This window comes from Eptatretus burgeri, chromosome 14 (assembly GCF_056783735.1).
Source record: "Eptatretus burgeri isolate ZD-2024b chromosome 14, Ebu_testis_v1, whole genome shotgun sequence".
Classification (NCBI taxonomy): domain Eukaryota; kingdom Metazoa; phylum Chordata; class Myxini; order Myxiniformes; family Myxinidae; genus Eptatretus; species Eptatretus burgeri.
This window is the reverse complement of record NC_140974.1, coordinates 5,608,238-5,623,554: the sequence shown is the minus strand read 5'-3', so window position 1 is coordinate 5,623,554 and position 15,317 is coordinate 5,608,238. Positions and strand designations below refer to the sequence as shown.

Genomic DNA, 15,317 nt, shown 5'->3' with positions numbered 1-15,317 from the left:
CTCCAGTGTAGCTTTGGCTGTGTGATCCGGGTTGTTATCATGCTGAAAGGTGAACTTCCGTCCCAATTTCAGCTTTCTTGCACAGGGCAGCAGGTTTTCCTCGAGGATTTTTCTGTATTTTGCTCCATTCATTATCCCTTCTATCCTGAAAAGTGCCCAGGCCCCTGCTGATGAGAAACATCCCTATAATATGATGTTGCCACCACCATGTTCCACAGAAGGGATGGTGTTCTTTGGGTGATGTGCTGTGTTGGGTTTGCACCAAACGTAACATTTTGCATTTATGGCAAAAAGTTCCATTTTTGGCTTCATAAGACCACAAAAATGTTTGCCTCATGGCTTCAGAATATCCAGTGTTTTTTTGCAAACCTCAAATGGGACTCAAGGTGGGCTTTTTGAGTAATGGGTTACTTTTTGCCAGCCTAAGGTACAGGTCAGACTCGTTGAGTGCTTGGGATATTGTTGTCACATGCACACAGTGACCAGTTTTGCCATAAAGGCATGTAGCTCTTTCAGAGTTGCCATTGACCTCTTGGTGGCCTCTCTGATCAGTCTCGTCCTTGCTTGGTCATCCAGTTTGGAGGGACGGCCTGATCTAGGCAGGGTCTTGGTGGTACCATACGCATTCCACTTCTTAATGATTGTTTTGACTGTGCTCCAAGGGATATTCAAGGCCTTTGAATTATTTCTATACCCATCCCTTGCTTGATCTGTGCCTTTCCATGACTTTAACCCGGAGGTCTTTTGAAAGCTCTTTGGTGCTCATGGTCGAGTCTTTGCTGTGAAATTTACTACCCAGCAGAAGAAACCTACAGGAAGAGCTGATTTTATTGTGAAATAATCAGAATCATGACAATTTAACACAGGTGGAGGCCAATTAACTTGGTGTGTGACTTTGAAGGCGATTGGTTACACCTAAGCTAATTTACAATTGCTATTCTGAGGTGGGTGGACACTTATCCAACCAAGATATTCTAGTTTTGTATTTTTCATTAATTTTCTGAAATTTGTGGAATTTGGTTTTCGCTTACAAGTTGGGGGTTACAATGTGTAAATAAAGGTGGAAAAAGTCAGATTTAATGCAATTTAATTCCAGGGTATAAGTCAACAAAAGGTGGATATTTTGAAAGGAGTTGTGGACTTTCGAAAGGCACTGTATATCCATCTCTGGAGAATGTGCCACTTCCATCCCTTCCCTCTCTTCAAATGGCACCACAGCCGATTCTGCTAATGAGAAGGCTGAATTGAATGCCTTAATTCTGTGTTCGTTTCCAAATCTTATGTCCCCTACCACTCACTACCCATCCTTCCCTGGTGTACCCAATTACTTCTGGACTCTGTGTCTTCTGCACCTGAGAAGGTGGAGAAGGTTCTTTCAACCCTAGACTCTGACTCTACTACTGGACCGGAAGGCATAAAAACCTGCTCTGCTGCTCTTGCACATCCTCTCTGTCATTTTCACCCTGTCATTTGCGCTACATCATCTTCCATCTGCTTAGAAATCCACCAGCATCACTGCACTACAGAAAAAGGGGAAAAACTGATTCCCTTAACTATAGACCTATCAGCTTACTTGTCATCATCAGCAAGGTCATGGAAACCATCATCCTAGCTAATGTGAAATCCTTCATTTTCTCCAACATCACCACCTCAGATAACCAATTTGGTTTCAGACCAGGTCACTCCACCTTGGACATAATGCTCCTACCTCACCCAACATTGAATGGAGGCCCTCAATATCAGACATGAGATCAGCGCCGTCCAAACTCTCTGCCTCGGGCATTCAAGGCCAACTCCATACATGGCTTACCGACTTCCTTGACTCTCATAGGCAACGTGTGACACTCAAGAGAATCCTTTCATCTCCTCTCCCTATCAAGGCTGGAGTGCCCCAAGGCAGCGTTCTTTTTGTGCCCAGTCCTATTCATGATCTTCTTCAACAATCTCTGTGACTGGAAAATCCTCCTTATTTATTTGCTGATGACTCCATCCTCTGATGTGACTCCCTTGTCCTTCAGACAGACAGGCGCACCCTCTTCCCTCTATTAAAACCTTGAAAAAAAATCACAAGCTGGTCAAACACTTGGAATATGTCTTTCAATCCTGACAAATCTCACACTCATGCAATCTTGCTCCAAAAGGACTGTCTGGCAAACTCTCCCATCTACTTTCTTAACAATCATCTTGAGGAGGTTCAGTCATTCAAACTCCTTGGTCTCACTATCAGACATAATATTTCTTGGACAAAACACATTTCAAAGTTGGCCTCCAAAGCCAGAAGCAGACTGGGCATCCTCTGTCGTACAAAGTCATCCTCAGCACACTTGAACTCCTATCCACATTCAAGGCTTTCATCTGCAGGAGTACTTCACTCCCCCTGGGCTGGCTCCCCAGCTTCACATCATGCTCAGCTTGACTGAGGTAACAAAGGCCTTTAAGATTATTGGACTCTCCCACGAAGAGGATGAACCTATGGGCACATCACTTCGGCATCGCAGAGAGGTCAGAGGTCTGTGTCTCTGTCTTCTACTGCCTCCTTTCTGGTACTGCACACTCTGATCTTTCCGTGATTTGTCCCCCCCCCCCTTCACTCCCCTAGATAACTGCAGGGAACACATGGTTCACCGTGACCCCCCTTCTGGTGAAACTACCTAAATCCAGAATCACTCACCTACACCGATTTCTTCCTCTTTGTCCCCACCTGTGGATCCAACTTCCAACATCCTCTTCAATTTCATTCTTCCCTCCAGGTCTTCAAGACAGCTGTTCACCACCATCCCATATCATCCCCAATCCAAAACCATGATCTTTTCTACCTTTGTTAACCCCTCTCCCCCCTCCAAATTACCCATTTTCTCTCCTGCGTTTCATTCTGTATCAATCTTGTCCACCCCATGGATCCTCTTCTGCAGCACCCCCCCCCCCAATTACACTCCACACCAATTGTTTGTCCACCTCCCTCTGTTTTTCAACTCTGCTGTTGGTATTTTCCCCTTCCCTCTCTCTCTCTGCGGTTCCTTTGGTCATGTTGCATCATGATCCGTTTCATGTACTAGTACAACTGGTACCTTTCACACAAGCTTTGACTATGTATACAAAAATAAATATACAAGATCACGGAATGGCTAGGAACATAAAGGATGTATTGGGAGTCGAGCAACATAAATCATTGGGTTCACCAATAGTAGTTTAATGGCATACTAAACTAAAAACAAGTCTGAAGACGACGATGGTTCACGAGCGGTATTTGACGATGTAGATTGTTTCAGAAGTCAAGGACGAGACAATGTGATAATGTTTGACCAAGTTATAAAAATGATCAACATGATGTGGTACGAGTGACAGGTTATTAGCTGCAAAATGTCGAAAACCCGGTTTCGTTCAACAACTTTCAAAATTTGACCTTTGCATAACCTTTAAAGGTCACAAAACAATGTTGTGGACATTAAAATAAGGAAACAGGATATGTGCTATAGCTTATTGGAGTTAGTTCGTCGAACAAGGTCGAAAACCCGGTTCGATTCCCACAACTTTGGAAATTTGACCTTTGTGAACTTTAAAGGTCAAAGGTCAAGGATTATGACCTTTGGTGCAAAACTTCCTCTGGAACATTCCAGGAACAATATAACGTCATATAGGCTATATGGCATTTCGCACTCCTCGGATTATCCAGACTTTGATGAAATCAGCGTAAAAACAAACCTGAAGGGGGCGCCACGGGCAAGGTGTTCGAGATAGAGCAACATGGTTTCAAGACTTTAGGTAGGGAATGACCTCAAGATTATGCATAAAAAATATTGTCATCCCAGCTCTCAAAGTTTGGGCGGTCGTATGATTTTTATGTCAATATTTCGCAATTTTCTAAGTTCGTGACCTTGACCTTGGGACGAAAATGAAAAATCAAGCTCCGTGCGGCTATGCAGGTGCCATTGGGCTAACCAAATACCGAAACCGCTGTCAGATTCGACAAACCCCCTAGGAGAAGATGCAAATTGAAATCGACTTCCCCCTCAAAACATGTTTTTTGGGCGTGGCTCCGCCCATAATGGGCGCACCACGCCCATTCTCAGAAAAACACAACGAGATCATGATACAAACCTCCCACCAAAATTTTATCAGGATCGGATCAAAACCCACGGAGCTATGCTCGGGACAGACAGACAGACATACACACACCAACAAGCTGGTAGGCGGATATGGGCAGTCGACTACTCAATAGAACCTGACGCGATGGGCCCGTTCGATGGGAAATGACCTGAGGATTAAGCACAAGAAAATTCATGATTCTAGCTTCAAGGGTTAATGCTGCAGATTATTTTTTCGTTAAAATACCCCCACATTTAGAGGTTTTTCAGCCGTTGCTAGGCAACGGAGGGGTCCATAGCAACGGTTCTTTCTCACACATAACTAGGACATACCATGAACCGACCATACCAGTTTCATGTATATCTGACTAATAGTCTCTGAGATATAACGAACTTCATTTTTTTATTGTTTTCGACCAGGGTTCATTCAAAGTCGATCTTCTCCGACAGTTTTCATAGGATCCGGCTGGAAATTTTGCACAATATGACTGAATGTACTGCCCACAGTCGCTCGTGGCCTGATTTTTTATTTTCGAAAAAATTATTTTTTTTATGATTTTTCAAAAATTTCAAAGTCCCGTTGCTAGGCAACGGTGGTGTCCATAGCAACAGTTCTCATTTGCACACAAATGTCATGGCATGAACCTACCAACCAAGTTTCATCGAAATCGCCATTGTATTAACTGAAATCGCCATTTTAAATACTGATAATAAGGGAAGAACAAATCTCAATTTTTTTTTTCGACTAGATCGACTACCCAATAACGAATATAGTGGTCACTTATTTTTTCGTGAAAATATTTTTTCATGAACCAATAGGACCGTGGGTCCTGAAGCTCACCTGGATCAGGAGCAACAGTCACTAAAATCCCCCACCGACCCCCCCACCCGCCCCCCCCCCAGACCCTGATTTTTTTTTAATGCTGTGAATAAACCTTGGTACGTCACGGGTGATGAAGGTTGTGGTCAAGTTTCATCAAAATTGTGTAGGTAGTTTCGGAGAAGAGAGCAAATACCTTTTTGGGGGGTCAAAAAGCCCACCGTAGACTCCCTTAATGAGCACAGATATTAATGGGGTAAATAAACCTTTGGTAGGCATTAGGTAAGATGCTTGTGGCAAAGTTTCATTAAAATCGTGTGTTTGGTTCAAGCGATAACGACTGAAGTGTTCACCGACTGACTGCTTGACTTTCAGAAGACTGACGGACTACTCGATCGCATAAGCTCAACGGACTAAAGTCCAAGTGAGTTAAAAATTCATATAATGACACAGCAATTGTCATGATACATCTGGTATTTCAAATAATTTTAGATTATAATGCAGCATCTGTGCATCTCCTCATAAAAGCTCACCTGTACCCAGGCTTTAAAACACGAGTCACACTGTACTTCATCTTCTTTTCCTCTGGCAAGGCACAATGGTAAGCAAAATATAAATAAAATAGCAATAAATTAAATTAAAATAATCTACAACAAAAGGGTTTTCAAAAAAAAAATTTTTTTCCAAAGTACGTTCCACTGTGGAAACAAAGCCAAGACAAAAAGTACAAATTATCGTAACAACGCAGTGCCTCTTGAGTATTCATCTCCGGATTTTTGATTTTCATTGAAGTAAACTAGAATGGCCTTCGGTAGAGAACTTAGCTACGCCAGGCTGAACAGTTTACATTTTGTATCCCACTGATCGGCCAGATCCTGGTGTTGTCTTAATGGTTCGGGTGGCGGGCTTGGGATCCAAGGGTCCTGAGTTCAAATCCCACTCAGCTGTTGAATTAATACCAGGTGGCGTTAACTCAACCAGTCATCCTTCCAAGGTCAGCAAAATGAGGCCAGCATGCTGGTACAGTGTGTCAGAGTGGCGACCCGTCCAGGATTGTGCCCAATAGCCAAGGAGACTGCTTAGGCAGCACCAACGCTCTGCACAGAGTATGGTCACAATGGATGGATGGATCGGCCAGATCTGGATCCGTACCTTAACCAAAAACTCATCAATTCGTCCTTGTCACACACCCAACCTGCACACCAAATTTCGTCTGAATCTATCCTTAACTTTTTGAGATATCCGACTCACAGACAGACATAAAAACAAACAAACAAACAAACAAGCAGTCATAGACTGGTACTTACGAAATCGTCAACTTGAACTTTGACTTTGTCTAATAAAAGCTGTCTCTAGAGAAGGTAGCGACGCAAACCAGAAGTTTCTATGAGGATTCTGTACCAAACCACCAAAAATCGAATGTTGACCTCATTGTAACCTTGACCTTTGACCGATTTTGACCAAAATCTAATCAGCGTGAGCCATCACCCTCCTTAATCACGTGGTGTAATTTGACATTGGTAGCTTCTTCCGTTCTCGAGTTACCGCGGATTAACGTAACGTAAAGGTCACACTCGACGGCCCCCCCAACTCGAAAGGACGCCGGGGCGAGCGCCATGACGTCAGCGCGCACACGCAAAACCTTTACGTAACTCAACGACGCGTCTGCTCGAGCGCGCTGTGCCACGTGACGAGCCGTGGCACGGCGGGTGAAATATTTTTAAACAATCTTGAAACGGCTCCAAAACATCCGATTTTTACCAGAATTTCGACAACCGAGTGTTAAGCGTCCTAAGCGATCGCAAAAACCGAAGACAAAATTAAAATCGAAGTTAAAACGAACTCGTAACGTAGACCGAAGCAAAAATACTCCATTTCTCCACAGGAATTTACGGAATTATGTTTGACCTCACTGTGACCTTGACCTTTGACCGATTTTGACGAAAATCTAATCAGCGTGAGCCATCACCCTCCTTAATCACGTGGTGTAATTTGACATAGGTAGCTTCTTCCGTTCTCGAGTTATCGCGGATTAACGTAACGTAAAGGTCACACTCGACGGCCCCCCCAACTCGAAAGGACGCCGGGGCGAGCGCCATGACGTCAGCGCGCACACGCAAAACCTTTACGTAACTCAACGACGCGTCTGCTCGAGCGCGCTGTGCCACGTGACGAGCCGTGGCACGGCGGGTGAAATATTTTTAAACAATCTTAAAACATCTCCAAAACATCCGATTTTTACCAGAATTTAGATAACCGAGTGTTTAGCGTCCTAAGCGATCGCAAAAACCGAAGACAAAATTAAAATCAAAGTTAAAACGAACTCGTAACGAAGACCGAAGCAAAAATACTCCATTTCTCCACAGGAATTTACGGAATTATGTTTGACCTCACTGTGACGTTGACCTTTGACCGATTTTGACGAAAATCTAATCAGCGCCAGCCATCACCCTCCTGAATCACGTGGTGTAATTTGACATTGGTAGCTTCTTCCGTTCTCGAGTTATCGTGCCTACAAACAAACAAACAAACAAACACACACACACACACAGACATACACACAAACACACAGAGGATGGAAGTCATCAATATACTTACGAAATCTAAAGATTTCATAAGTAAAAAACATACAAGCAAACTGACAAACAGAGGTGAATACATAACATCTGTCCACCTTCGGTGATGGAAGTAATGACAAAATATGAAGTATTACATGCTGATAGTGTGTGAGCAGAGGTTTGAAATACATTTGGAACTATAAATCAAGATCAAGACGAGGGGGGTGGTAAGCAGCCACCTTAAAGGCCGAAAGTGAAAAGCAACATGAGAAGAAGGCAGATGTGGACGAGGAATAAGATACTCTGTGAGTAAATGTCAACATGTGGGGCTGTGAACAGCTGAGATGTGGGATAAAGCTAACATAAAAAAGATACACATGACTCTCTAAGAATACAGAAAAGTCTCTTTGCAGACAAGTACTTTGAGAGATTGATTGCTAGCTACCTTCCAAGGTAAGAGACCATGGTTCACACAGTCATGGAAGACTAGATTTCCAGTTTTTCAGGACAAAAAAGTTGTTTTCCAGGACTTTTCTATCGAACAAATATTTTATGTAACAAGTGACATTGGAATAAACCACAAGAATAAGAATGAAACCTTATTACCTCCGCCACCACATGTGGACGGACGAAGGTTATGTTTTCACCCCCTGTTTGTGAGCAGGACATCTCAAAAAGATATGGACGGATTCAGATGACACTTTGTGGACAAGTTGGTTGTGTGACGAGAATGCATGGATTCGATTTTGATAAAAGGTATGTATGCAGATCCGGCCTATCAATGGGATACAACACATAAATTGTTCAGCCTGGCGGAGGTATGCACGATACCAAGTGCCATTATAGTTAACCTCCGCCATCGAAGATGGACGGAGGTTACTGTTTTCACCCGTCTGTTTGTTACTTACGAAATCTAAAGATTTCGTAAGTATATTGATGACTTCCGTTTCTGTGCGTTTGTTTGTTTGTTTGTTTGTTTGTTTGTTTGTAGGCATGATAACTCGAGAACGGAAGAAGCTACCAATGTCAAATTACACCACGTGATTCAGGAGGGTGGTGGCTAGCGCTGATTAGATTTTGGTCAAAATCGGTCAAAGGTCAAGGTCACAGTGAGGTCAAACATCCAAAACATTTGATTTTTGATGGTTTGGTACAGAATCATCGTAGAAACTTCTGGTTTGCGTCGCTACCTTCTCAAGAGAGCTTTTATTAGACAAGGTCAGAGGTCAAGTTGATGATTTCGTAAGTACCAGTCTATGACTGCTTGTTTGTTTGTTTGTTTGTTTGTTTGTGAACAGTATTACGGAAAAACTCCTGGACGGATTTTGACGAAACTTGGTGGGGGGATTAGGTATGGTCCAAGGATCACGCCATTATATCTTGGACTTGGTCCAAAGTCCAATATGGCCGCTTTGGCGGCCATTTTGAAAAAATATTTGAATTTTTGTTTTTGCACTTCTACATGTTGTAAGTGATTTCCAACCAAAAAAAAAGAATAAATTTGTTAGAGAAAAAAACCCAGAAAATTTGCACCTTTTTTTTTCAAAAAAAATTTCGATTTTCTTTTTTTGGCATTTCTACATGCGCGTCGATCTAGTTTAGTTTATTTAATCGTGGTTCAGTAGAGTCTGATCCGTTTTGACCTCCAATGAATAGGATATCAGGTTCACTTAAGTAACCCAGCAGTATTGGCGGCGGAGGTTTTGCACTCTACCGAATGCTCCCCCTCTAGTTTGTTTCTGTTATTCCATTAAATATTTCAGGAATACGTGTGCACCCACAGACAAAATATACCGGTTTAGCATGTTATACCACAGAACCATTCCAAGTTGAACCTTTTGCAGCATTAATCACCACGTTCTGTCACATGTATTGTTTGCATGGAGTAAACTGCAATTGATAATTATCCTCATTTTCATAAGAAATTGAAGTCAACAAATTATGCTCTCCACATACGAGATGGACTTTCAGATGACAGTAAATAAACCTGTCTCACCTATAAACTCTCATGTCATGTACTGAAACAGCTTACCGGAATCGCACACGCTCACGTTGTAAAATCAGAGCATTCATCACTTCTTAGGTTTTCTGCGCATTTCTTTACTTGGTGGCTAATGGACTCGTTAACGTCATAATGTCTGTCTCATGACCCTGCATGTTCTTGCCTTGACCAAGCCTCCACTTTCTGTGTCAAAGACATCACTATCCTCGACTTATTTTGTACTTGGTTCCCCACGAGCAACAGTTTTCCTCTTGTGAGCCATGATTAACTAAAAGGGCACTCTTCGACATCAGGATGTCGCCAGATATGCCTCTGCCCACATTATTACATCATTATTATACTTTTCCCAGGTTTGATTTAAATCCCTGAAGTTTAATGCAATTCAAATTATTAAATAATTCTGGCTGGCAGACCATGCATCCGATACGATATATATATATATATATATATATATATATATATATATATATATATATATATATATATATATATATATATATATATATATATATATATATATGGTCTGCCATGGTATCCGATACCGATACCATGGCAGACCATGTATATCAGCTTGAAATATAAAACATATATTCCCCATGACTACGAGATCACAACTGACATTTCACGTCGATTGATGAAGCGATGCAAGAGAAAGAATATTTTAAGATTTTCTTTCAAACCAATATGGCTGCCATATGACCTAATAATTATTCGTGAACAACCTGGTATCCCAAAGACTTGGGGGAACATGTGGGTGAAGTTTCCCCTCGATCTGTCAAGCCATTCTGGAGAAGAGTTTTAAAGGTTTATTCTTCAAAAAATAATAGCTGCCAAACCATGTGACCTATAACGTCATAGGTGGAGATATTTTTGTTCCGAATTGATAGGCAGGCAATCATATCTGCAAAGTTTCACCTCGATCTGTTCCGCCGTTTCGGCGAAGAAGATTTTTGAAGGCGTATGTTAAAAACAATATGGCTGCTGAACCACGTGACCAATGATGTCATCAATCCCCCCCCCTATACAATTTAGCCCGAGATGACCCTCAAAAAATTTCATACTGATCGGATAAAGCATTCGACGTATGCAATTATGACGTCATAATGAAGCCACCAATGACATCACCAAAAAAAAATTTTAATCACACTTATTCCCCATGGGGAGTACTTCACATGTGCCAAGTTCCAATCCTTTCAACGGAGCGGTTTCGGAGATACAGAGGTCCAAAGTTTTTCCTTTTTTCCAACATGGCTGCCACACCACGTGACCTATGACACCATAATTATGAGAAAAACACTCCACACGAGTCGTACACCTATGGAGAAAATTTCATGTTAATTGGATAAGCAGTTGCAGAGAAAAACGAAGAAAATTATCATGGACGTACGGATGGAGAGATGGACAACCCAAAAACATAATGCCGGCGACTTCGTCAAAAGATCAAGGAATTGATTACGATTCCAAAGAATGCAGTGTTGACGTGGAGATAGGTACAGTCTAGTACTGTACAGCGTACGCGCTGTGTCTCAGATACCACCTGCACGGCAGCAGCGCTGATTTACAGTTTATTAGATGTGCATAGTCAAAACTGCGTAAAGTCCCAGGGGGTTCTCAAATATTTTTGGTCTGAATGGATAAACAAATGCCAGAGGCCATTAAACACATGATTAAGAGCAGATAGAAAAGAAGGACATAGAGGGGATTAACTCAGGAATCATTTAACAGCTAAATTAGCATCATGCAATCAATACATTGACAGGGGAGTGGGGTTCTCTAAAAGAGACCAACAGAATTAACACTTCTGACTGGAGTGGAGGTGGGTTGTGTGTGTGCGTGTGCATGTGCGTGTGCGTGTGCGTGGGAGGGGTCTGACATTATTTATATTTGTGCAATTTTCTCAATTTTCCAGGAGTATCAAGGAATTCGGACAAGTCTTCCAGGACTTTGCAGTAATGGAAAAGGCTTTTCATTTTTCCAGGAATTTCAAGGACTGTGCGAACCCTCTTCTTCTTCTCAGCATTATTAGCCCACTTCAAGTGGAGTCGCTAACATGGATCCTGCTCCACCATTTAGGTCGATCGTATACCCATTGGGTCAGATTGCGTATACCCATTGGGTCAGAACATCCCTGGGTCAGATTGCGGGAGAGTGTGTCGGAGTGGTGCTGAGGTGTCGTCCACCAGACGGCGGTCTCCTTGGGTTAACCTGAGGCGGTCCCTTCGGGTGGGTGCCTGGAATGTCCTATCCCTAAGAGAGGATGATCACCTGTCTCTGTTATCATCTGAGCTCAAGCGTTTGGACATCGGGATTGCAGCTCTCTCTGAGGTTCGGAGACCGGATTGCGGCGAGATAATGGCGGGTGGTTACACCTACTATTGGTCTGGTCGCTCTGATGGTTACCATACCCAAGGAGTTGCTGTAGCTGTGTCCAATAAGCTGACCCCAATGATAATTGAGGTAACACCGGTCAACAAGCGTATTATGAGATTAAGGATTCGCCACTCCTTAGGTGTCATTTCCCTGGTCTCTATTTATGCTCCGACTGAGGCGAGTGATCTCACCGTGAAGGATGCATTCTACGCCACACTCGAGTCTGTGGTTGATCAGTGCCCCAGACGAGATACACTTCTAGTCTTGGGGGATTTCAATGCATCGACTGGAACTGATAGGGATGGTTATGAGGTGTGTGTTGGTCCCCATGGGTCAGGAACTATGAACCAGAATAGCACTAAGTTCCTTGACTTTGCAAGAAGTCATGGACTTAGGGTGGCTGGTTCATGGTTTCAGCGCCCGCAAGCTCATCGCTGGACTTGGTATTCCAACGCTGGCGGTGTGGCAAAGGAGATTGACCATGTCCTCATTGACGGTCGTTGGAGGATGATCCAGAACTGCAGGGTCTACCGGAGTGCTCAGTTCCTCAATACTGACCACAGGCTTGTTGTAGCAACTCTAAAGCTGCACCTTAAATCCTGGAGAATGGTACCATCCCAGCCTAGGCTGGATGTTGCCAAGCTCAGGGATGAGAGAGTAGCTGAGGAGTTTGCGAACAGGCTGAGTGGACACTTGGGGGTCTGGGTGCTTTGGGGGGTCCTGAAGAGTTGTGGAGCACCTTCAAGACCACCATCCTTGATGTTGCCGGTGGATGCCTTGAAGTTCACCGCAGGGCAAAGAAGAATTTTGTCTCTCAAGGGACACTGGATACCATTGACCAGAGTCGCAGGGCCAGGCTGAATGGCAGAGCTGAGCTGTTCAGGGAGCTGAGGCGTAAAACTGTACGTGCACTGAGGGTGGACAAGGAGGCCTATGTGCGAGGAATCTGTGAGGGGGTAGAGCATCACCTGTGGACAGGTGATTCTCGTCCCGCTTACAGGGGAATTCGCGCATTACGTTCATCCAAGCCCATCCCTCGGAGCACTGCAGTTCGAGCAGAGAGTGGTAGGCTCTTGACAGAGGAGTCTGAAGTGAAGGCCCGCTGGGCCGGTTACTTTGAGCGGTTGTACCAGGCTGATCCCCCAGCTGTCGAGTTGGACGTCAAGGGTGTTACATTCCCTGTTGCTGACCCTCGAATCAACTGTGGTCCACCATCGCTTGTGGAAACACGGCTGCGGTGAACCAGTTGAAACGGGGCAAAGCTCCAGGGATCTGTGGCATCCATGCTGAACTTCTCAAGGCTGGTGGAAATGCTGCACTCGTGTCGTTGCATGCAGTTTTGTGCTCTGCCTGGAACACAGGCATCATCCCAACTGACTGGAAGAGGGGCCTTGTTGTCCCTCTCTGGAAAGGGAAGGGTGATCGCCAAGACTGCAACAACTACCGAGGGGTGACGCTGCTCTCAGTGCCGGGCAAGGTCTTTGCTCGGATAATTCTAGATAGGGTTCGCCACCATCTGCTTGAGCACCAGCGTCCAGAGCAGTCAGGCTTTACACCAAAGAGGTCAACGATTGACCGTATCCTTGCACTTCGTGTCCTCACCGAACGCAGACGAGAGTTTCGGCAGGGGCTGCCTGCAGCCTATGTTGATCTCTGTAAAGTGTTCGATTCAGTGAATCGGGATGTCCTCTGGAGGATTCTTGGTCTTCGTGGGGTGCCACCGAAACTGATCGATCTGATGTCTGAACTCTACTCTGGTACTGAGAGTGCTGTGGTGTGGTGGTACCATCTCTGACTTATTTCCAGTTGTTACTGGAGTTCGTCAGGGATGTGTACTTGCCCCCACACTTTTCAGTACTTGTATGGACTGGATTTTTGGGAGGATGTCGGAGCGATCAAGTTGTGGTGCATCGTTTGGCAATGTCAAGATCTCGGACCTTGACTTTGCAGATGATGCAGTCATCTTTGCGGAGACTTTAGACATCCTCTTGGGGGCCCTCGAGGTGCTGAATGAGGAGTCGGAGCCGTTGGGATTACGGATTTCTTGGGTCAAAACTAAGATCCAGGCTTTCGGTGACATCTTGGATGCTGCGGTCCTGTCTGTGTCTGTTTGTGGTGAGGATGTTGAGGTCGTGGAGAGATTCACTTACCTTGGCAGTGATATTCATGTCTCCGCAGGTTGTGAGCCGGAGGTCAATAGACGTCTGGGTCGGGCCTGGGGAGTCATGGATTCACTGGATCATGGGGTGTGGCGCTGCCGGTACCTGTGCGGGAGGACGAAAGTCCGAGTCTTCAGGTCCTTGGTACTTCCAGTCTTGCTCTATGGGTGCGAGACTTGGACTTTGACCAAGGATCTGAGACGGAGACTTAATTCCTTTGGTACCAGGTCTCTTCGGAGAATCCTTGGCTATCGCTGGTCGGATTTTGTGTCCAACGAGCGGTTGCTGAGAGAGACTCGGATGAGATTTGTTACCTGCATAGTCCGTGAGCGTCAGCTGCGGCTGTATGGACATGTGGCTCGTTTTCCTGACGCTGATCCTGCTCACCAGATTCTCTCAGCGAGGGAGTCTCATGAGTGGAGGAGGCCAGTGGGCCGACCACGTGCCTCATGGTTGCAGCAGGTTGACCATCATCTCAAGGAGATGGGGATGGGCCTGGCATCTGCCTGGGGGATGGCCAGACGGAGGCCCCTGGAGTACCGGCGGAAAGTGGACGCAGCGACGCGCTGTTCTGGCACATGCTCCCATACCTGACCTGTATACCCATTCTTTATCCACACCTTTCTCCTTATGTCCACTCCCACAATCACTTTCTGTTCCGCCGTCTCTTTCTAGGTGGTATTATTCTCATCATCCTTCTACCAACATACTCCTCATTCCTTCTCATCACCTGTGCATACCATCTCAATCTACTTCCCTGTACCTTCTTAGATGCTTCAACCACATTCGCAGTTCCTCTGATGTATTCGTTCCTCACATGGTCTTCTCACATTACACCACACAACCACCTCAGCATCCTCATCTAAGTCACATCTAATCTTCGCTCCAACCTTATCATCGGCCATGTCTCCGCACCGTACACCAGCACCGGCCTCACTATTGTTCTGTGCACCTGTCCCTTCAGTCTCATCGGCATCTTTCGATCACAAAGCACTCCTGAAACCTACCTCCAGTTACTCCATCCTGCCTGTATCCTGATGGTCATCTTCCCCACCTAACTCACCATCCTGCTGTACTACTGACCCCAAGTACTTAAATTTCTGCATCTCGTTGACATTTCCCCCTTGCATCACGACTCTGTTTCCCTCTACCTCTTCACTACTCACGACACATCTCATGTTCTCTGTCTTTGGCTGAACTAATCATAGCCCCGATCTTCAAATGCCTTCCTCCATTCTTCCAATGTAAATTCTACCTCTCCCTTACTTTTGGTACACAATACTATATCATCCATAAACAGCATGCTCCACGGCACCTGTGTTC

The 15,317-nt window shown here is 44.7% G+C and overlaps 1 protein-coding gene across 2 annotated transcripts in view; it reads right to left on the bottom strand.

Annotated features, from left to right (window-relative positions):
- The window catches only part of LOC147012589 (uncharacterized), a 70,726-nt gene that overhangs the window by 29,679 nt on the left and 25,730 nt on the right, over nt 1-15,317 (bottom strand). For both annotated transcript variants that reach the window (XM_085853595.1, XM_085853594.1), the window contains exon 5: nt 5,439-5,490. In XM_085853595.1, the coding sequence (XP_085709721.1) occupies nt 5,439-5,490 (52 nt within the window). The remainder of the gene's footprint in view (nt 1-5,438; nt 5,491-15,317) is intronic.